The 22,361-nt window shown below is 44.5% G+C and overlaps 2 protein-coding genes across 11 annotated transcripts; one reads left to right on the top strand and one right to left on the bottom strand.

Annotated features, from left to right (window-relative positions):
- The first annotated feature begins 30 nt into the window (after nt 1–30).
- On the top strand, nt 31–19,151 carry YDJC (YdjC chitooligosaccharide deacetylase homolog). Of its 10 annotated transcripts, none has more exons than XM_032447971.2 (6): nt 31–208; nt 2,142–2,314; nt 6,194–6,353; nt 6,773–6,872; nt 7,510–7,687; nt 16,955–19,151. In XM_032447971.2, exons 2-6 carry the CDS (start codon nt 2,157–2,159, stop codon nt 16,977–16,979), a joined length of 621 nt encoding a protein of 206 aa, XP_032303862.1. In that variant the 5' UTR covers nt 31–208; nt 2,142–2,156; the 3' UTR covers nt 16,980–19,151. The 10 variants fall into 10 exon arrangements, with proteins under 10 accessions (XP_032303862.1, XP_032303863.1, XP_015733034.2 ...); XM_032447972.2 differs by lacking the exon at nt 16,955–19,151 and adding an exon at nt 10,569–12,546; XM_015877548.3 differs by lacking the exon at nt 16,955–19,151 and adding an exon at nt 8,148–12,546.
- On the bottom strand, nt 12,146–22,355 carry UBE2L3 (ubiquitin conjugating enzyme E2 L3). Its single transcript, XM_015877554.2, has 4 exons — nt 22,299–22,355; nt 15,529–15,624; nt 14,407–14,593; nt 12,146–12,961 (listed from the first exon to the last, which is right to left on the bottom strand). The coding sequence occupies exons 1-4, from the start codon at nt 22,323–22,325 to the stop codon at nt 12,807–12,809; spliced, it is 465 nt and encodes a 154-aa protein (XP_015733040.1). The 5' UTR covers nt 22,326–22,355; the 3' UTR covers nt 12,146–12,806.
- Between the last annotated feature and the right edge of the window lie 6 nt (nt 22,356–22,361).

The following is a 22,361-nucleotide window of genomic DNA, read 5'->3' as shown; positions in this document are numbered from 1 at the left end:
CCAATCAGAGCGAGCGGCGTGGCGCCTCTCAGGGCGGGACGCGATGGCGCGCAGTTACCTCACGGCGCCGTACCGTGCCGTGCTGCGGGCGGCCTTTGCGGGCCGTGTGTGTCCCCCCAGCTCCCAGCCCTCAGTGCGGCTGTGGGCAGCGCGGAGCGTTGTGATCCATCGAGCTGCCCCTTCCTGACAGCGGGGTGTCACAGCACAGGTTGGTTACAGCAGCGTTCTCATCTAGCGCGTAGTCGGGACTGTAAGGGAAATATTACCGGGTTACAGGCCTTGCAAGGAAACACAGACAACTTGTGTGGTAGCACAGCTGTATGTTAGGGCTGCTGGTGCTGGGGCAGCAGTACGGCACTGGCCGCTAACGCTGAGTGCTGTTCGTCTGGCTGTGGTGGTTGTGGCTGTGCTTTTGCACCTGAAAGTTCATCTGCTGCCATTCAGTCCCTTTTGTAAACTTACTACGAGGTAAAGAGATTATTATGACCTGTTATGTACAAAAGGAAACTGGATTAAAGCATTGTACTTCATTGCATTGTACTGCAGAGTGAAGGATTTCCTCCCCTGCAAATAATAACAGTACAGCCGCCTTTTTCAATAGGGAACAGCTATGGACAACGGACACAGGAACTCCTACAAAGTCCATTGGCTTTTGCCTCTGAAACTCATCACTGAATTGACCCGTATCTCAGAACAGTCTGGTGTAACGCTCCCCAGATCAGTGTCATTTAACAGGGGAAAGGCTTCCCTTAGCAGTGCCATAGCATGTAGGAGAGACCTGCCTTGGGATTTGGTTCTTTGTAAGGATTGTATTCTGCATTGGCAACAGCACAGAACTTCAATATCACAATTATATCATCACGGGATGATTTAGAAAACACATTAGTGCTGCTGGCTGGTGGAAACATCATTTGATGCTCAGATGAGCAGCAATCTTTATCTTTCCACCAATCCTGAGGTGACCCCACTCACTGAATGGTCGGGTTTTTTTCATGCTGGCCTGTTTCATGTATCTTAATGTCCGGCCTTAGAAGAAGCCTGTGTCCCAAACACAGTCACACATTCACGTTTGTGTGCACACACACAAGCCCGCTGTGTTTATCTGAGGACTAAAGCTTCCTAGTTGCAGCAGTGTGTTTCTTCACACACACTAAATAAAACATCTTACCTTGATTGCCAAATGCTACATCTCTGTCATTCTAAGAAACCTTGCTAAGACAGGAGCTCACATTTGCAGTCGTTGTTACACACACGGCAGAGACAGATGTCCAAGTTGCCATTTTAGCCGTGGAAAATCAATGGTATGGGGCTTTAGCTGGCACCTGTCTGTCCTCCTGGGAGGTCGCTCAGCCTCAGTGCAGTTAGTGCCATGTACACGGTGCTCCCTGCAATGCTTTCGGTTGTACTTTAGAAACGTCATTGGGTTAGAAGTGTCCAGCAGAGAACCCCATCAGTGCCAAATAGCAATGGCAATTAACAGCCACCTCATGGCTACAGGGCCACCATTGTTTCCAGTGGAATACTGTAAGCTGCAGGTAAACCTGCCACTGAAATAATCTAATGGTGCGTGTTGGGAATGGAAATATCAGCATATTTGATTGGAATCTCATCGTGCTGCTGCTTTACACACACACAATAATTCAGCAGCGCTGCAGAAGCGAAGCATCCAGCCTGTAACAGCAGCGCCTTCTGTTTGCAGACACTTAGCCCTGCAATCATTTCACATATTTGATTTTCAAGGACTGAAAGTGCCTCCAGTTTCCACTCAGGTGCAGCTCTAAATATAACCTGGCCCTCCCTGAAGGGCAGTTTTTAATGTGATTGAAACCCGGCTGACAGCGGGTTGCCCGGTACCTCCTGCCCGCGGGGCCGTTGCTGCGGGCGGCGACCGCCAGGGGCCGCCGGTGGGAGGCTGCGGTGCCCGAGGAGCCGCGGGATGGTGGAGCGCTGGGACTGAGGGTGAGCGGAGCCACCGGTCCCGGTGCTGTGCAAACTCGGACAGCAGGCTGAAGTGAAGCAGGAGCTCGTGAAGAGCTGGGTCACCATTGGGCTTGACCTCGGTGAGCTTTGTTCTCCTTGCTTCCAATTTGCAAATTGCTGATTGTTTTTGGTTTTTTTTTTTTTTTTTTTTTTTAAACTAGCTATGACCTTTAAGGATGTTTCAGACAAAGCTAATAGTAACTGGAGATGACTTTGGCTACTGCCCTCGGAGAAACCAAGGCATCGTGGAGTGTTTCCTGGCTGGAGCTGTATCTAACGTGTCCCTTCTGGTCAACGGAAGCGCAGCAGCAGATGCAGCCAAGCTGGCAAGGAGGTAAACGACTTTCTTTAGCTCCTTTGTGGACAGCCTACTGAGGCTATTGCAAAGAAAGACAGTCTTGTAAAGCTGCTTGTTTTGTAGCCCCAGTATGAAGACTGTATCAGAACCCAGGCTGTCATAAGAAAGTTGGATTCTGGGCATCTTTACTAATGTTCATCTTTAAACCACTGAGCTGTAATTCATAACCCAAATGTGGCTCTTCCTCTAGAATTATCCACTGCATTGCCTGTTCTATTAAGGTAATAGAAAACCACTTACAGTTTTACTTGTATAGTATGAATTTTTTTGGATTTTTTTTCTCCAAAACTTCTGAAATGTACCACTGGAATGAAAGCCCACGCTATCCTTTCAGACCAAACCGCTACCCCTAAAACTACTGGGACACAAATGTACAGACGTTTACATCTAATTTAATTTGATGCATCTGAACAGGTTGAACATAAGGACAGCCAGGCTCTCTTCAGAATTTGGAAAAGGTATAATTCTGCAAAGGCTCAGCAGAAAACTTGGCTTTTTCAGTCAAAAAATCTTAAAAAAAAAAAAACCACCAGTAAAATCAATCTTTCTATTCATTTTTTAAATTGATCCATTTGTGAAACAAACAAGAAATAAACCCCCTGTAAGGGAAACTGTCGATCACACCGCCCCCCACACTCCACAACATCAACAAAAAATCCACAACTAAAGAAATCAAAACCAAACGCCACCATCGCCCCATAATACCTCATATCTGTGTTGTACCTTTGCTCCTTTGTAAAATTTTCAGAGGTTTGTGCTGCAAATCAAATAGTATGTGTTGTTCTCCTGGGCTAGCCAAGCAAATCTTTTAATAGGAGGTTTAGAAGGTAAAACCCAGCTAATGCTTTCAGCTTCTGGGTGGGCAGGCACTTTGAAGTAGGAGCATGTCCCAGAGCAGAAGGGCTGAGAAAAGAAATTAGGAAACCAGAAAAAGGAAGGGAGCTGTACTGGGACTGGAAACACCGAGACTTCATGCTTCAGGTACATCTTCTGCAAAGGACAGTGTGATGAGAGCCCTGGTGCCTTTCTTCTCCTTGAGCATCTCTTCTGTCTTGTTACTGCGCCTTTCAAGGTATTTGAAAATTGCCTGCAGCTTCTGTGGTGAAAGTGAATGCTGGGTGGTGCAGGAAAGTCAGGGTGTGGCGCTAGCAGCAAATTGGTCTTTTGTTAACAAGGTTGGAGATGGCACACAAACACTGGGAGGGGAACCATCCCTAGGCTGATGAGGGGAAAGGCAACAGAGCAAGGCACAATGCTGTTGAGATACCTAAAATCCTGTTAGTAAGTAACACAAATGAAATGTAAAACAAGGAGATAAGGACAGCGCTTCTCTGAGACATACAGGCACCACGAAGCCCTTTAAGCCTCAAAGCTCTGGTAATAGCTCTACTGTTTTAGCTGTAGTCTTTGGCAGGCTTTTAAATATAGAATCCACCTGGCCTCATTTCCATAGCTAGAACGTAGGCTGTATAATCGGAGGTTTAAAAAACATCTTTAAATCCAGGTCGTGACACTCCTGCTGACAGCTGATATGGCTGTTTAAAAAAAAAAGCCAAGTTGAATGGTGAGTGACAGCAGAAGCTGCAACTTGCTGCTGCAGTTTTGCTCTTCTGGAGGGTAATTTTGAATTGTACATGTGAATTACATATATTTAAATCTATTTTTGAGAATATAAGCTGGGTGACCTTGAAAACATCTGTTAGCACTGAAGATTAATGAGCCAGGTTCTACAATTCCTCACTTGTCTGTAATTTCCTGCAGCTGTGTTCAATCCTGCCCATGCATGGGGGAAGTGTTTGCAGGTGTGTGGCAAGGGATTTGTCTAATGCAAGCCTCAAATCAGCTGGTGCTGTATTAAATATTAAACTGGCATCTGAACATGTAAATAAAATCACACCACCCCTAAGACATACAGGCCAGACTTATTAAAAATAACATTTAATCTTATGGTGCCATCATGCAAGAAAATTAGGAGGGGTTCTGTACCCTGTTTATTTTTCCCCCCACATTTTTGTTATCCCATAGCTAGCTATCTAAGCGAGTACCACACCCACATATATATCCACATACATGTATGTTTAACTCCATAGCAGAGCTTTCAGCCTGTGATTAGACAGCATTGTAAGCTGGGAGGCTGTATCCATCACCAGTTGAAAAGAAGCTTGAAGTAAGCAGGTTGTGCTTTCCTGTGGTGTATTCCAGCATTGTGATCTTTTGCACACGTGGTGCCAGGAGTGCTGGTGTTTCAGTGACTTGTGGAGATCATGTGTAATTCTTGATAAACTGTGGTGTGGCTGCTTGTCATTGCAGGTTTTGAGCTCTCCACCCCCATCTTCAATTAATTGCATGCAGGGAAAGCTAATCAGCAACAAGGCAGCTTTTCTTGCAGGATGGTCTTTCTTACACACTTTGTGACTCCTTGCATCATTCAAGAAGAAATACTGTTCCTCTGGAATTCTCCTATTTGTTGCATTTTCACAGTAATTCTGATAGGCTTCTGGATATACCATCTGTTGCCCTGTGTTTCAATTAGAGGATCTGGCAGAAATTTGACAGTAGTCAGCAGGTCCAGAGATCTGGACAACTGTGAAGTATGTTTATGTAGGGAAAGTTCTTTTGACTTTTTTTCCCTGTTTTTTTGTCCCCCTTCTCCTGCAATTCAGCATGCCTTGCTATTCTTCTTTGGTTGCAGAAGCTCCATGTCTCTGGTGAGAGACGATCCAGAGAACCCTGAAGAGCTAGTCCAGTGTGTTTAATAGCAGAAGAAAGCCTGCAGGTTCAATCTTAAAGGCCAAGCCTCAGGGCTCTGGACAGAGTGTTACTGGATCCCAGTCCCCTGAGGGGCAGCCCAGGTGTTACCACAGTCTTGAAGTTTTACTCTCATTTTGATCTTGTTGCTCAAAGGGCTTCAGAGACTCACTGATTTTTTGGATGAACACTGAATAATTGGGCATGTGGTGCTGAAAGGAGCATCACAGGCTCATCACATCCAGAGAAAATGCACATATTTGTGTACAGGAAAATGCAGTCTAGAAGCAGAACCCTGCAGCACCCACTGAGTTGTCCACCTTCTCAAGTCCTTAAAGCTCTCCTGGCATGTTCACTTCTGTGTATCTCCCATAGATGAATACTTCTTCAGAAGTTTCTCACATGCTGCGTTTTAAGTTTTGGTTTCAGTGCCTGGATCCCAGAGCTATTAAACACTAACAGTTCCTCTTTAGATTCCTCAACACTAACAGTCTCTCAAACCAGCCAGAACTAATTCCAGGAGAAAACTATAAAGATACTCAGCTGGTGTTCACTGAAGCTCCAAAACATGCTCTAATGTTACAGCCAGAGTCTCCCCTTACAGTGAGAACAGAGCCAGCTCTCTGCACTTCCACATTCTGCACATTCCCCAGCTCCAGGGCTGGTTTCAGGTCGGGCAGAGGAGCAGCTCTAATGCAGTGCAGCACATTGCCTGGCTCCTTGGTGTCCCACACCTGTCAGAAGAGTTTGCATTTTCCTGAAAATAGCATTGCTCACAGCATTGCACAATTGGAGGTAGTTCATTTGATGCTCCTGGGAGACAGCACTGAGGGGCCCAGCTGTTCATGTCTCGCCCTGTGACATCACAAGAAGACAAGTGCTCAACAGAAAGTCTTTTATCTGCTGATTCATGGTAACATGTGCATCCTTTTCTTCCAGACAGCAGTGGCTGTGGCGCAAGTAGTGCTTATCAGCTGATGTATACAGAGCTTCCCGGAAACAGGATAAAGAACCTGGAATTTCTGAAAGAATGTGTTCCTCATGCTTTTGATGCAGTACGGGAGGTAGAGGTGCAAAGTTTTAAGAAGTATTTTATTCCTATTACAGATACAACATCCCCATAGGACTGCACGCCAACGTCTCTGAGGGTTCCCCTGTATGTGAGGTGCTCAAGACAAACTCTTCTCTGCTCAACGAAGCTGGATTTTTCCATGGGAAAATGGGATTCAGAGCAGCTCTATCAAAAGGCCTCCTAAATATGTCAGAGGTAGGACAAAGCCACATAGGTAGCAGAAACGCTGAGTTATGGCCTGAAGCAATGATTGAGCACCTGGTGGGAATGCAGGGCTAACCCAGGGGAACTCTGGTGCATGCAGTACACTGCAGCATGGGAGTTTGCCACCCTGCTATTATTGCTGTGTTTTCCATCATGTTATAGTGTTACATACATGCAACTTGCTTTTCTGATCTAACTCAGCCTACACCTATTTCAGCATGTAATTGTTGAAGATATTTTTGTAGGTCACATCTGTGAGCATGCTTACAGCCAAATCTAGGCTGTGTTGCATTGGCATCTGAAGTTGGCTTTCTGTGTCCTACACTTTATACTGCTAAATTCTTTGCAGTCTTTGAGAACTTACACCCTCCTGCTCTCAGCTTTTTCTTTAACCCTTTTCTGCTGTGCAGGTGAAGCAGGAGCTAAAGGCCCAGGTAGATCTGTTCCATGAGCTAACAGGCCACCTACCTCCTCACATGGATGGACACCAGCACATTCACGTTCTCCCAGGTAAGCAAACACTCCTTTTCTTTCTAGCAGTAAGCAGATGAGAAGCCCCACCTTTGCCATGGCTCCCTGGGCAATAAACCTTATAGGATTTATGTAAGGCTCTACTATTGCAGTTGTGTTCCCACCTTGGACAAGTTAGTCTCTGAGATTGAAGCCAATAGCTCTTTCAGGTGGTACAGAAGCTGTCTTTTTGGTTGTATTTCTATTCCAATCTTCATCTGTGGGTTTCAGCATGTGTTTCATATGTATGTCATAGGCAAGTACCAGTGTCTAAGTTTTCCAACTAAGATCATTGTTATACAAAAATGGAAAACTTGGCAAAAAAAATCAGTATTTTCCTGTGTTAGCACTCAGTTCTTGGTAATTATCTCTCAACAAATATGGCAGGGACTTGGTGAAGAATGTTACCAACAGTACAGCCACCTCAGGTGCTCTGTAGGACAAGGCTCCCAACCTCAGAAGAGGTAACTGGACTAAGCAGTCAGTACTGAGGGGGAGGCAAGCACACACAGCAGATGTTGAATGAATATATATATATTTAAAACACAGGAGGGAAAAAGGTGTCTCTGTGCTAACAGCTTTCAGGGGTTATGAGTTGGTTGCCTAATTCCTGACTAAAGTTTCTTCTTATTTACAGAGGTCAGGCATGTATTTGCAGAGGTGTTAGAGGAATATGGGATTGAATACACTCGTGTCCCAATTGAGCCAGGCCTTCATAACTGTGACTGGATTGAGCCATCCCTGATGGACTTCTATGTGGGAGTAGAAGAAGATTCTCTGAATACAGTGGATGTGTTCACAAAGCATGGAATAAGGTAAGACAGGCATTACTCATTCTTTTTGTAGTAAAATTTTAAGGTGTTATCAGTTCCTGATAAGATATTTTCAGAATGGAACAAGACCTTTTCCTCTTTCCAATTTGGGGCTTACAAGGGAATTCTGCAGGAGTGCAGAAGCTCTGGAGATGCTATGGGTTACTGCGCAGATTTGTTTGAAAAGTGATGATTCATCTGAGATGCCACACAATTGCAGTGCTGTGACAGCATACATTACCAGAGTAATGACATCAGTGTTGTAATTGAGGCTCTGCTTGGACTTTCTGCCCGACTGAAGAGTTGATGTTCTAAATAGTGTCTTGATTTTGACAAGGAATGAAAAAGCATTATTAGTTTGTAGTTATGGTTTTACTTTTGACTCGTCATCCACTGGACATAGTACACTCTTGTCTGACTACCCCGTTAACATTAATGTCTGTGTTCCCACCTCTGGCTACAGGTGGCCAGACATTTACATAGGTTTGAGTACCATGGGCAAGAACATGTCTGTGAGTGCCATTCGGAATGCCATTGATACGGCCATCGTGGAGTTCACGTCCAAGGGGCCTGCACGGCCAGAGCCACAGCACAGGACAGTAACAATTGAACTGATGGTGCACCCGGGGTACCCGAGTGTTCCTCCCATTGGTGGCTGTGGGGAGGGACCAGATGATTTCTCACAGTCCTGGGAACGCCTGCATGAACTCCAGACGTTAATGAAGCCAGAGCTGCAGAGCTATTACAAAACAAGGAACATTCAGCTTTGTTCATTCAAAGATCTTTAAACAGACATACATACATACCTATGTTTGTACTTCAAGGATACACAGTTGCTAATGTCCCCAGAAGTCAGACCTCCTTCCTAATACCTCCCAGCACAGCTGACAGGAGCTGTCATGGCCTGGAAGTTGTATGAAGCCTTTTGTGAAAGGTGAAGCAGTTCAAGAGCAGTGACAGGCAAGTACCTGGGGGTGCGTGTCCTGCTACTACAGAGCATTGCCGTGAGCGCAGTCATATTCCATATGAGCCCTCAGCCAGCACTGCTTAAGGCTCTTCCTAGTTTTGTTGTCTCAGCATTGTGCCATCACAGGGAAAGGAACATCAGTGATAGCTCTTCCATCCGTGCGGTTTGGCTTTGTTGTTCTTTCTTCCGGGATGACTTTGCAAGAGCAGCAGTTGTTGCATAGAAGAGCTCTCCAGCAGTTGCCCACCGCCTTCCATGAGAAGCACGTGGTAGGTGGTACCAACTATCAGCAAGTTCTCAAGGGGAGAAAGTCCACGTTGTGTTTATTTTAATTCCAATCAGGAGAGCATCTGAACTTCAGCAATTCCTGTAAGTATTGGTGCGTTCAGCTGCATGTTGAGATGTGGAGCTCTCACTGACGTGTGGCTTTTGCGTGGGATTGTTTTTTCTTCAGATTGTTGGAGCTCACTTTCTGCACAGGAGCAACCTGCCTAACATCCTTTTAAAGCTTCTTTTTAAATAAAAAGAAAAAAGGAAAGAATTGCCATCTTTTCTAAGCAAAAAAAAATAGTTCTTCTACTTTAATGCTCCAAGAGCTGTGTCGCTGTGAGCAGAAAGCACTCAGGTTATCTGCTCCAAGCACGAGACCATGCAGTGCTGGAAGGGCATCACTCTGTCGGTCACACGGTTTGACCCACCATTCCTGTGTGCCTGCGGCCACGTTTGTTCTGTACAAACACAAAATCATCGAGGGCACTCGGTAAAATATTTTCTCGGGTTCTTTCCGCGTTATTGTAACGGAGCTGGTTTGACACGGGACGTTTTTCTTTATCCCGTCACGCTGTGCCCGCGCTGCTCCAACAGCGGAGTGAGTGCTCAGGGAGGAGCAGCGCGAGCAGCGCCCTCAGTGCTGCAGTTCGCACCGCTATTGAGGGCGGAGTTTACGCGGTGCGGAAACAATGAAACGCGGAAGAGGCCGCAGACCTCAGAAGTGCCAGAGCGCGGATAGACACACGAGTGCCATCTAGTGCCCTCACACGTGCAGCAGCTGATGCGCCAATCCCACAGCTCAGCTTATTCTGCAGCGTGACCGTGACACGGTGGATATTTATAAACCTTAATTTAAACTTTTGAACTGCAGTAATTGGTGGCTTTGCTCGGTTCACAACCGTTAGGACGTGACACAGCTCAGCTTGCATGATTTCCTTCCAGCTGAACATGGAAATGAACACAACAGTCTCACCTGAGTAGATGTTGTTAAAGATATTTGATCAATACATTTTCACATGAACAGAACGGAAACCCCATTTTTAAATTGAGTTGTAAATGTGGAAATGAATACAGAGCTGCTGAAAGACTGCGAAATAAGGAACCTTTCCCTTGCATTGCACACGCAGAGGAGGAAGTTTCTCAGGGGCTCTATGGAAGCTTCACATTCACCACGGAGTTGAAATTGAAAGCACACGCAGAGTGCTGTGATAAACGACGCTGTACAGAGAAACCCGAGGCACGAAAATGAAATGTCTGTGAAAATAAAACCATGCCACAATACCTTTGAGAGCAATTTTTATTAGGGTAGCAGAATGGAATTGCAGAAAGCCTATACCAGTGTTTGTGGGTGTAGTTGCACCAGTAAGTTTTTATTTTGGATTTTCAACTGCATGTTTAGAATTCAGCATGGCTTAGGGAACCAGAGAGCATAAGAGCTTGATTTCCTGAGTTAACAAAGGATTTGATTTTTTTTCACCTCAGACTTCAACCACACAGTACAGTATTTGATCTTTATCTTCCTTTTAGAGGGCCACCTGCAAACAAAAGCCATCACTTATGTTACACGCTTCTTGATTAGAAATTGAGCTATGAAGAACACACAAAGAAAACTGATGGTAACGCTCATCTTCTATGTGATCTTTACAGATGAAATGAGAACAGCTAGCATACAGCACTGCCATAAACCTCTACAAATCAGCTGAAGCTCCTTCAGTTACACAGCTCATCCAGTCTCCTTTCAATGGCATCCAAGCCACACTGAAATAAACGCAGTCTTTAACCTGAGAGGCTTACAACCAGAAAGTATGTCAATTGAGTAGTAATGACGGCAGCAAACTAGTGCTACAGTTGTTTTAAATAATAAAAAATAATGCAAATTTAAAGAAAGTTTCAATTGTGAACAGACATGATCAAAAAGTACAGTGACTTGGCTGATGCAGAACTTACACACTTCAGTTAGACAGATAATTTGGCATTATTTTATTATGAATCTGAGTGAGCGTGAAGGAAACAAAGTCAGTACCAACTTTCTGCAACCAAAGACACAAAGATGTGAAAAATTTGGTAACGGTGCTCTCACAAGCCAGGAAACACTTAGGAAAGGTAAGTTTCCGTCAATAAGGTGAACGTGGTTTAACTTCATTTACCTGCCAAAGAATCCGTCTAAGAACACTTAACATGAAATTTCTTAGCTCCCTAACTAATTAAAAAAAATTACTTTCAACAGAGGTGAGGTACCGGGCTGTCATTGTTCACACTAAATCCAAAAGAAAAGCAAGATGAGAAGGGCAAATGAAGGAATAGCAAATATATATTAAAAACCAAGAGACCTACAGCTTGATGCACTACTTCTGCAAGGTTGCAAGGGTAGAGGCTGTATCAAAACTGATTCTAGGAGTAGGGACAACCATCCAGGAGTGAGGGACTTTCTAATTCAAGTCCTTGCAAATCAAAGTGATATGTACTCCCAGCTACCTATGGATTTCTGGAAATCTGTTTACTCAGTAACATACTCAGGTTCTACAGGTGGGGAAGGCAGTTTGATTGTATGGCAGTTTGGAGCTACAGTCACACTTCAGACTTAGGACACGCAGGCGGAAGAAAAGCAATAGAGACACAGTAAAGGGTGCTCAGTTCTGAATAGAAAGGGCATCCTTCAGCATGCGTGGGGGTGTGCCTGGAGCAAAGGGAAGATAGCTCTGCCCAAGTCAGAATGATACTTAAAGTAGTCATTAAATAATCTAACGTGTATTTTTAAAACATAGGAACAGTAGCAGTGAAGTGTATTCAGCTTATTGCTTAATCCTAATCTCATACTATTTTCAGTAATAACTGTACAGCAGCTGGGAAGGAAGGGGCCTGAGTGCCATTCCCTAGCACGTATGTTGTATGCACTTGGATGAAAAAAAATCTCACTAGCAGTGCTAACATTTAGTATTTGAAATTAACTCACTTCTAAAATACCGATTTTCTCACTCAAGACCAGTTCATTATTTCAGCATATCTCTTGGTCCTCAATTCCTGAAACTTCTAAACTGGTCGCACTGGTTGTCTGTGTACGGTATCCAAGCTAACTTACACTAACTTCTATTAAGAATAAAAGTGAAAGGAGTTTGGAATCACATTTTACTACTTGTTTGCTGCATATACATTTTTTTTTTTCCCCAGCACTTTCCAAAAGCAGGACATAAGCCATATTCTAGTTCAATAACACACACAAGAAATTGGATTTCCCCATTTAATAAACATTCTGTGGTAACATCAGCCAGATTTACATAAGACCTGGACATTGTTTCTGATTGTAGTTGGGTTTGTTTTTTATTATGTTACAAACTGAAGTTAAGGGGAACTTGCAGCAAGTCCCACAGAGCACAGTGCAATGTTTAAGGAGAAGAGTAAACAAAACTGCCAAACACTCAATCATTTTCTGCCAGAAGTGGGAGATTTCTTCTAAGACATCAGCTTGAGGAGGGGCAAAAACTCAATGCTGAATTAAAGGAACTCAGGATAGTGGGAACTGCAAGGAAAAGTAAGAAATGACAGCCACAACCTTTTCAATTTAAGGGCAGAATATAAGTCTAAGATATTTTTGATAAATTCTGACAAAAAAAAAAAAAAAAGAAAACAGCATACTTTAAAGTATATTGAAGCAGTGATTTTTAAACAAAGAAAGCAGAACTAGAACATCTTAAATTTTTAATTCTTCCTTTACAGGTTACCTAGCCCACTTTTGATTAAGAAAACTGTAGAAAGTTAGTAACAGCCACAAGTTAACACCAAAAGGTGGCACTTGTCATTTTTCCATAGAGTCCTGCTTTACGGGATGTCTCAAATGCACTGCTCCGATCTTCTATCACACGTTGCTGACATCAGCTGTGTCAGATTTTAGTCCACTGGTCGCTTCTCACCATATTTCTTTGTAAATTCTTCAGCGTTCTTACAGAATTTTTTACGGTCCTTAGAGTATTCTTCAGCTAGGTCAGCCCGCAGGGGATGCTCAGGCTGTGGATCATTCACCAGTGCTATGAGGGACTGGATTACTGTCAAAACAAGTAAGAACACTGTCAGAGACTAAGATTGTTCGTTTAAAGGGAGGAAAGAAATCAAAATGTAAGCAAAATTTCCCAATGAGAAAAATAAGTTAAACTTCACTTAAATATATCCCAATAAATCTCATGTCTTTTCAAGAGCAGAGTAAGACACCACATCAGTAAGCCACAGAAATATGCCAGTGTGTAGTTCAGTGACAGCAAGTACATCGGGAAATCACACATGTAAACAGAACCAGCTACCTCTGAGTAAAGACCAAAATGCACAACATGGTATTTTCCTCGGCGCTGAGCAAGGAGTTCCACAGCCAGCTACACCTACAGTGCATTAAGCAAAGGGGGCCCCAGAATTTCTATCACCAAACATCTTTCCCTAATACCTCTCACAATAAATTAAGCAGTTCAGTTGTAATTGAGTCTACTTTTGGAAACCATTTTTTTTCAGCTTCATTTTTCTGCTTCTCTTCCTCCCCCTATAAATAGGGAACAACTCTTGACATTATTCTGAACTACCAAATACATTTTATAGTACAGATATACTAGGCAGACAAGTGGGTAAGAACTGAAAGGTACTTTTCACTCCACTGTTCACAGCTGTATGGGAACTGTTGAGTCACGGCCTGAAGCACTGACTGAGCACCTGGGGAAAGGACTCAGTCAGCCCTGTGAGCACAGGTGAAGGCAATTCACTTGGCAGGAGGGGATGCAGCCTCTCCTAGAACTCATTTAAGGGCTGACTGCCACTGGGGAAGGGCCTCTGGTGGGAGATCCCTCTTTTGTGGAGTCTTTCCTGTGAGCAGAGATCTTCAGAGACAGGTGAACACCTTTAATATCAAGTTTATCATTACCTGCCAGAAAACATGAAAATTTCACCCTAACTAACAGAAGCCACAAGAGACAAGACTTACTCTTATCATGCTCTCAGTCTGGCAGAGAACCTGATGAAATATCTTAAAATACATAAATTCTTATCCCAGGACACTCCACACAGTAAGCCTCGCAGCAGTGATCTTTTAATAGCTAAGAGTTAATTTATGTTATGATTTTTTCTTACGCAAACAAGCAGAACTACCTCTGGATTATATAGTTACTGTTTAAAAAAAACCATGAAGTAACACCAACATAAATGTTCTTTCCCACCCCCCTCCCCCTCACTTTGGAGTTAAATATACCAAGGACACAACCTCGATGAACTCTGCAGTCATTAAGAATTTTGTGGTTTCCTGGAGGTGGAAATGCCACATGTCAGTGTTGTTACCTTTGTGCTAATAACAACATTTCAGAAGCGATGCGTGCTTTACTCATGAGGCAAAACTTAGGAATACGGATAAACCAGAAAAAGCAGTGACCAGTTGACAAGCTAAAATACTATTTGCTTCAAACACACAATACAATGACTCTTAACACCCTCTTTCTCCCTCCACAGGGAGTCCTACCTTGGTCAGTTTTGGTTGCTGGCTTCCAGTTTTCAGCACTAATTACTGGCAGACAAACCTGCCCCTTTTCATCGATGTTAGGGTGATAGATCTTTGTTTTAAATGTAATCTTAGGAGGTTTGAATGGATATTCTGCTGGAAAGTTGATTTCGATTCTGAAGGCTCCTTTGTCATACGGAGGATTGTCCTGCAACAAGAGGACATAACATAAAGTATGTAGCATTCTATAACACATGAACTTTAAGAGCACATTTCAGACTTCAGTCTATTAAATGACCTCTTTTAAAGGCACTTTTTCCAAACACATTCCTACCTTGATGAACACCAAAACTAACACAGTAGCAAAGGCAATACAACCTCCATTGCATTTGTATCTCACCACAGAAGAGGCAGACTACTGCTGTTCTGAAGCTGGCTGACATTTCTGCTAGTAGGGAAGCAGCCAATCCCATTTACTCCATGCTTAGAAATCTAACAAGTATTTTTATTCCCACATTTATGAGTATTTTTAAATACACTGTAAACCCTTTCTGATAGGCAAACAGGAAACCTCATGAGGATATTGGTTTGTCTAGACCTCTCACAACATGGTGGTTTGAACAGCAAAGCTGTTTGATTTGTCAGATTCCCATAAACATTCTGAGAACCTTTTTGTGCTGACTACATAAAAATCTGCTGAGCATTAATCTGTACTAAAGATAGATATCCACTGCATCTGCTGATGAGAACATTCTGAATTCGTATGCAGTTTTAGCACCCACTGCTATCAGATCATTTCTGATGGAGTACAATGAGAGAACTGTGAAGTAGGCAAAGGCCTTTCGACCACTGCTACTATTTCAAATGCTAACAGCAGAAAGGCAGGAAAAAGAGACAGAAAGATTATAAGATTTGCCTATGACCACATGAGAAGTCTGAAGAGGGCCAAGAACTAAATCCATAACCACCCTGCACTTCCCAGAAAACAACTCTGAAAGCCAGCTTCCCTAAGTGAAGAAATCTTGACAATGTACAAAAACTACCTAATGGTCACTAACAGAAACTCTAAACTGTGGATTTATGGTACAAACGATCACCAGATTGGTTTAAAGCTCGTTCAAATAAGGAGTATTCCATACTCACAGGAACAATAAGCCCTTGCCAGGTCAATAAATTAGCTTCATCAACCTGGATATTACGGAAGTTTTTCATTCCACATTTGCGGATTTCTTCAAGCTCCTGGAAAACAAGCAGAGGAAGCCAACAGTTAATGCTGACACGAGGCACAATGCTCAGCTCTGTTTCTGCAGAACGCTCGGTGGTCAGTGTGAGTTCCTCCAACACTCAAGAAGCCTGAGGCCTCAATGGCAGCAACCCACAGAAAACAAAACATTTTCCCTGTGAGAAGTAAAATTCTGAGACAAGTTGTTTGAAAAGGGTTATTTTTTGACGTCACACATACACAATAATACTCTGTTAATATTACAGCTCTACCTTTCAATACATCAGAGCTTACAGCATTGATTAAGATGCCCCTCTCTAAAGCTGTAACCAGAACGAATACAAATAAGGTATCTTCCTGTACCTGTCAGCCACCAGTAAAATCATCTCCTGTTGGTTAGTGATGCAGGTACCACCAAAGCACGAATTTATGCTACTTTTATATTTAAACTGACTATAAGCTGCACCAGCTGTTTCCCTGAGTATTTATTTCATTAGGAAGCCGTATGACTGAAAAAAATCAAAACCTCAGGGCTTGACCTTTTCCCACAGCAACTACAACAGTCCTTCAGGAGTTTTATCTGCACAGACAATGTAACTGAACTCCAGCTGAAGGCTCCTGACACAACATGTAAAACTTCCCCTGTGGTCTCAAGTCTGGAGCACGACTGTATGCCCCACTGGGAAGAAGCACTGCTGAGGTGCATGCTGCCAGCACACAGATCTCCTCCAGAGACAACCACATTTACAAACCTGGGTGAGATATTCTGATTAAACACCAGCTACCAGCACAGGAACCACAATGCACACAGAGCATCAGAGGGTGCTGAGCGCTGAAGGCACAGAGCACCTGCTTGGAAAGCACCGGAGCAGCTCAGGCCCCTCCTGCATCTGTTTTAGGGATGGAGCTCTCTGCACACAGAACTGCCTCCTAAAAAACCAACTGTCCCACATGGCATAAAGCCCATCCCACACCAGATGTAACGTGCCAGTCACCAGGAACAAATCAGGCTAAATTTACCACTACATATTTAAGCATGAATAAACACGCAACACAAATACCTTGCCTCTAAAACAGAGACAGAAAAAACAAACAAGTTCAATGTTTTAAGTATATTGACTTGAAAACTATTATTACCAAGCTAATAAAAAGACAGAATGGCTTTGCCTTAATGGAAAATGAAATATCTGTATTTCATAAGTCGATTCAGGTTAAAAAATTAATGATTACATAAGAAATGCAATCAACCAGGGCACAGATCATTATAAAACTGTAAAAAGAATTGCACAAAAGGAGAAAATCCAAGCAAATACACAAATTGCTCCCCCCTTTTTTCTTTTTGTCAAGCCCATCACATGAAAGAGGGAATTAAACAGCCTGGAAGATGCTACAGAGAAGAGCCAGCGGAAACCATGTTCATTTTCTCTTTTAAAACGACAAGTGGTGTGACCCTGGAATTGACTCTCACTCAGAGAAGCAGTAAAGCAGTACATAACCACAGTGTGTCAGGCCCAGACTCTGTGCCTCCTTCCCTGCTGCCTTGAGTCCTGCAGGAGTAACTAGTAACCAGAAAGGAAACAGGAAGATAAAGCAGGCAAGTCCTTTTCCTCACATTGAGATACGACTCACCTGAATAACTTGCTTAAGACAGGTGCCAATTTACCCTAGCAGCAACTTCTCTTATCCTAGAAGCATGTTTAAAATGTAATACTCTTATTTCTAATCCATATTTTTTGTGGTTTTATGTCTAATCCATCAGGAGTGATAGGACATTAAGCACTCAGGATTAAAAAGGGGTGAGAGCCGTTTCTTCTTTCCTGGCAACAAACAAAACTCACAATTAAGACCTAGGTTGCCTCAGAACAACCATACAGATACAGACAACTCGAGGACACAGGCACAGTCAGAAGAAGTGAATGAACTACTGAATGTCACCAAGCAGCACAAATTAGAAGTCAGTGCTTCACTGACCTGAGCTAAGCTTAAAGGGTCAAAAATTATTTTATGGAGTATAAGAATATAGTCTGGATATTTATTTTAAAATAAATCCTAATAGTCTGGGAAGGCAGTGAATAGAATAATTCCTCTCCTGTCCTTCACCCCTTTGTCAAGCAACATGATTAAAAGCACACAGAAGTAGCATAACTAAAGGTTAGAATGCTGCAGTAAGAGTTTAAGTCATCAGCTTCTCACTGTTATCAGTGCTGCACACGACCTGGCTGCTCTGCTCCCCCACTCATTACAGAGCTGCTGCTCGCTGTTTCTAGGTGCTCCCTCAGGACCCAGCGCCGCAGGTTGGTTGGTACATTCAGAGGATGTGTCCTGCCCAGCACATGGGAAGGAGAAAACGTTGCTCCAGGGGTAACATCCAACCTGTGGGTAGAACGCTGGCACACTGACTTTCTCATATATAATCAGTACATAAAGTTCCAGTTTCAAACATCACAGATGATCTTATGCTGTTGAAAAATCAAATGACTGAAATAGAAAACGAAGCAACATCACCGTAAAAATGATGGAGTGTCTTGGGTTGGGAGAGACCCTAAAGATCTTTGAGTAAAATGCACCTGTCTTCAAAAGAAAGCTGAAATACCAGATCCAGGCCTAGATCCATAGATTATGATAATGTTTAGAACTCCTAGCTCCTCAAAATCCATTGAAGGCTAAAAAGCCCCACCAAACCACCGGTGCTCAGCGCAATCCTGGAACTGCTTTTGCTTTCTTATCTTGGAAGTTTGGGGACTTGTTGAAAAAGGAACAAACTAGATAGGAAAATACAGTGAAAACTGAAACAGTTAAGTTCACTGGCTTCAGTAAGTTCTGCATTAAGCTGCAGATGCTATTAAATTCATAAAGGAAAACAAAGGTCTACTGAAATGACTGCACGCTTTGCTTACGTAGCATTTACAATTTGTTTATCTACTCATACATTACCTAAAAGATGTGTGGCAAAGTTAAACAGGCTCCAAGACACTGATAAGGAGCTCCAACTTGACTTTGTGAATCTGGTGTACTGCTGGGAAGTGCCAAAGGCAAAGAAACAAAACAAACAAAACCAAAAGAAAAAACAAACTGGAGTCCAGCTTGTTTAGGAGCTATTATAGTTTCTGAAACCAAGATGCTGTGACACTGCAGCTCCATATGCTCACATACTTTTTTATTTATCAAGTAATTCTACTTTTTGGCAAAATGTTTACATCTGGTTTTTATTCAGAAACATCCTGTTAAACTTGTGATTATGAATCTTTTTTCCAATGTTCATTTTCGAAGAAGGAATCAGCACTCACTCCTGTGCAGACAATCACGTATTGCTCCAGGCCTTCCTTCCACCACTCCTTACTGAGAACCAGTGCTTGGACACACCTAGCCTTGTTTTCAACACCTACCTTGGGGACAGCTTTGCTGTTCTGCAGGCCACCAGCAGCAGAGCAGCCCTGGGTTTTATCATCAAGTTCAATGGTGGCATAAATGTCTGACTGTGTGATCTTGGAGGCAGAGGAAAAACAGGGAGAATTAAAGAATCATTACCTACTCTTTGAATCTATTTTAAATTCTTCATGCTATAAATACTTGTAGCACCTAAACGCCAGGAAGCAAAAGCACAGGCCTCAGCTAGATCATACTGCACATGAGCACAGGAGGAAGTAGCTGCAGAGCCAGGACAGCTCAGCACCACCTGAGAGCAAGTGCTGTCAAGTGCCTGAGCACCACACACTGCTCTGACACCGAGTACTGTGACCATTCAGCACCAGGTCAGCCTCCCCCTTTGCAGCTACTCACTGCCTCCCCAAAGAGCATTTAAGTCCAGAAACAGCTTGTTTCACAATAGTGAGTGGAAACTGCAAGAAGCCCTTCAGTGAAATCCCTCCTGTCTCCTGCAGATGTACTCCCTGTCACGTGTGTGTGGGGAAAGCTGCTTTTCACAAGAAAGGGTCATGAAGCAAAGCAGCTCCCCAAAAGGAAAGAATGAACTGCTTTCTTCAATTGAATTATTCCGCATTTGCCCAGTTCTCAGTCCCATCCTGCAAGGGATAACCCATAATAACACACGTTATGTGCAGGCTGCCTTATTCCCACCTCTCATATTCCACAAGCAATGGAGACCTGACAGCTGTGGCTCTCTGAAGAGGTGTAATGATGGCTCAGAGACCAAATCTCCACCTCAGATGCTGCTGGAGCATGATTCATTAGCTAAGAATGTTTCACACTTTTACTATCCTGGGCTCCCACAAAGACTTGAACAAACAGATGAGAAAACAGACCAGACCATCGCATCAAGCTCTGCTAAGAGAGGCCATAAACTGGGGCCTTGGCCTAAGATAGGTCATTTGCACACAGAGCATGCAATAACAAGACAATATTATGCATATTGTAACTGACTTAATGTTTAAATTGAACTGTATTGATAGCAAAATTTTAGTTCTTTCACGAGGAGTCCATAGTCTGAAAAGGAAACCCACTTCCACCTGCAAGGTGGCAACTACATCAACATCCCCATTGTCTATGGGCAGGTGGCATGTTGTTATGAATCAGCTGCACCCAGACTCTGTGACTCACGAGTGACTACGATGCGTGACACATATTCAGGAAAAATTACAGCACTTCAAAATGTTGGCAAGACCTCACGGAAATGGAAATGCCTTTATTTTATGTGACCTATGAAAGATTCAGTCTCAGCTACCAAAGTTGATGTTTAGCCCAAAGAAAAGAACTGTTCATGCTTATCCTGCCTTATTATTTATTGTTAGTTTGGTTGGGTTTTTGTTTGTTTGTTTTTTGGATATGGAGTGACACAGGGAATGGCCCATCATCCCATGGCCCTACAACAGCAATAGCACAGGCTCTTCTATAGTGCGACATGTTGACAGTGAAAGACTTGAGGCCATGTGCTGATCAGCAAATTTCCACTTTGTAACTTCAATAACAGCGTCAGGTTGATGTATGTGAGCTATATGAGCACCAGTCCGTTCCCACCCAGATGAATGGCCAACTTAGAGCACGATGGGCTGATCTGATGCCACAAAAGGAACAAAGGAAGCTGCTCACTGAACAGCCTGTACAAGTTATGTGATAAAGCATCTCACAGCTGTTGGAGTTGCATAAAAAAAGCACATGACATGCACAGTCCATAAACAGAAGGCAATAAAAATGAAAGTAAAAACGTAAGAGGAAAGTTATCGATGTCTCCTTCCTTCCTGCACCGCTCCCTCTGAGAAGAACCGCCACTGCTTTTCTAGAAGCAGTCATGCCATCAAGAGCATGTCCATGGTATTCCAGTGGAAGAACAAGGCACTACCTGATGCTTTAGGAGCAGAGGGGAACCATGTGAGGGGCTGAGAAGAACAAGGGCCCTGTAAATTTAAGGACAAACTCCCTTGTCTCTCACATTTTTCTGTTCTGTACTAAATATCTGACCCTAAGTACCTTGCCATTGGATTAGCTAAAAAACCAGGCGCTGAAGCTGCCTTGCAAAAAGCTACATGTTTCCTACCCCAAACAAACCTAATTTGAACCCAGAGCAGCAGATGTACTGATGGCCCTCAAACTAGGACCCAAAAACCCACAGCAAAACAGCTATCAGAAACGAAATGAAACCAAATGCCATCTCCTCAGGAGCCTTAAGGCCTTACCCCTGCTGATCTAATACATCTGAATGACTCTGCACATAACATATTTACCACTTAATTTTTGATGCCTACACAGCACAACTGAAACAAGATGAGTCTTGTGAAAGCAATGCTGAGCTATGGGGTTCCTCAGAAGCGACTGTTCAAATTCACAGGTTGGTGACCAGCCACCAACCTCAAACAGCCCACAGCCCCCTGCAGAGCCCCAACCCTACTGGGGGCTCACATCCTTAAGGGCACCTCTAAATCTGCTACCAAGTGAGAAGATCGGCAGCATTGCTATGTACCAATTTTAACTCCAAAACGGAATTCTGAAGTAAATCCTCTTCGTGGAAGCCCACACTCGAGGCTGCCTGCACGTAACAATCTCCCTCACATCTCCGTGAAGACAAAACCATCACCGCGCCCGGACCGAGAGGTAACTTATGAACCTGGGTCCATGCTTCATCCCGATAAGCCTCTGACTCATACGGGCGCGACGGCCCCCACCAAACGACGGCGCCGGAGCCCCCCCCCACGGCGGGGGCAGCGGATCCCCCGGCTGCGGGATGCACAGGATCCCCCGGTGCGGGATGCCGAGGGCCCGGGGCGCTCCGTGCCCCCCCCCACGGGGCCGAGCGCAGCCCGCGGGTCCGGCCCGGCCGTCACACCGCCCCGGGGATGGGCCGGGCGCGGGGCGTCCCGGCCGCGCCGTTTCCTTCCCCGTCGGCCCTTCCTCTTTGCTTAGTCACCGCGGGAGCCCCCCGAGGTTGGGGGCCGTCCCGCCCCGCGCGGCCTCGCGCCGCTCCCCGAACCCTCCCGGGCCGCGAACGGCGGCGAACGGCGGCCGCGGGGCGATGCGCGAGCGCGGCGCGGGGCCGGGGAGGCGGCGCGGCCCATCACGGCCAAGGCCTAAGCGCCGACCGCTCCCGCCCGGCCGCACCGGGCCCGTGACGGGAAGGGGCCGCTCGAGCGGCCCGCGGCGGGGGAGGGCGAACGGCCCCGGCCCCGAACGAGCGCCGAGGCCGAGGGGAAGGATCGGGCCGCCCGCCCCGCGGCCCCTCCCGGCGCGGCGCCGCTGTTACCTTCATCAGCCTCCTGCTGGCCGCCATCTTGGCTCTGCTGCTGCCGCCCCACAATGCATGGCG

This window comes from Coturnix japonica, chromosome 9, assembly GCF_054131305.1.
Source record: "Coturnix japonica strain WE chromosome 9, WE-NBRP24, whole genome shotgun sequence".
Lineage (NCBI taxonomy): Eukaryota > Metazoa > Chordata > Aves > Galliformes > Phasianidae > Coturnix > Coturnix japonica.
The sequence above is the reverse complement of the archived record's forward strand: the minus strand, read 5'-3'. Positions and strand labels throughout refer to the sequence as shown.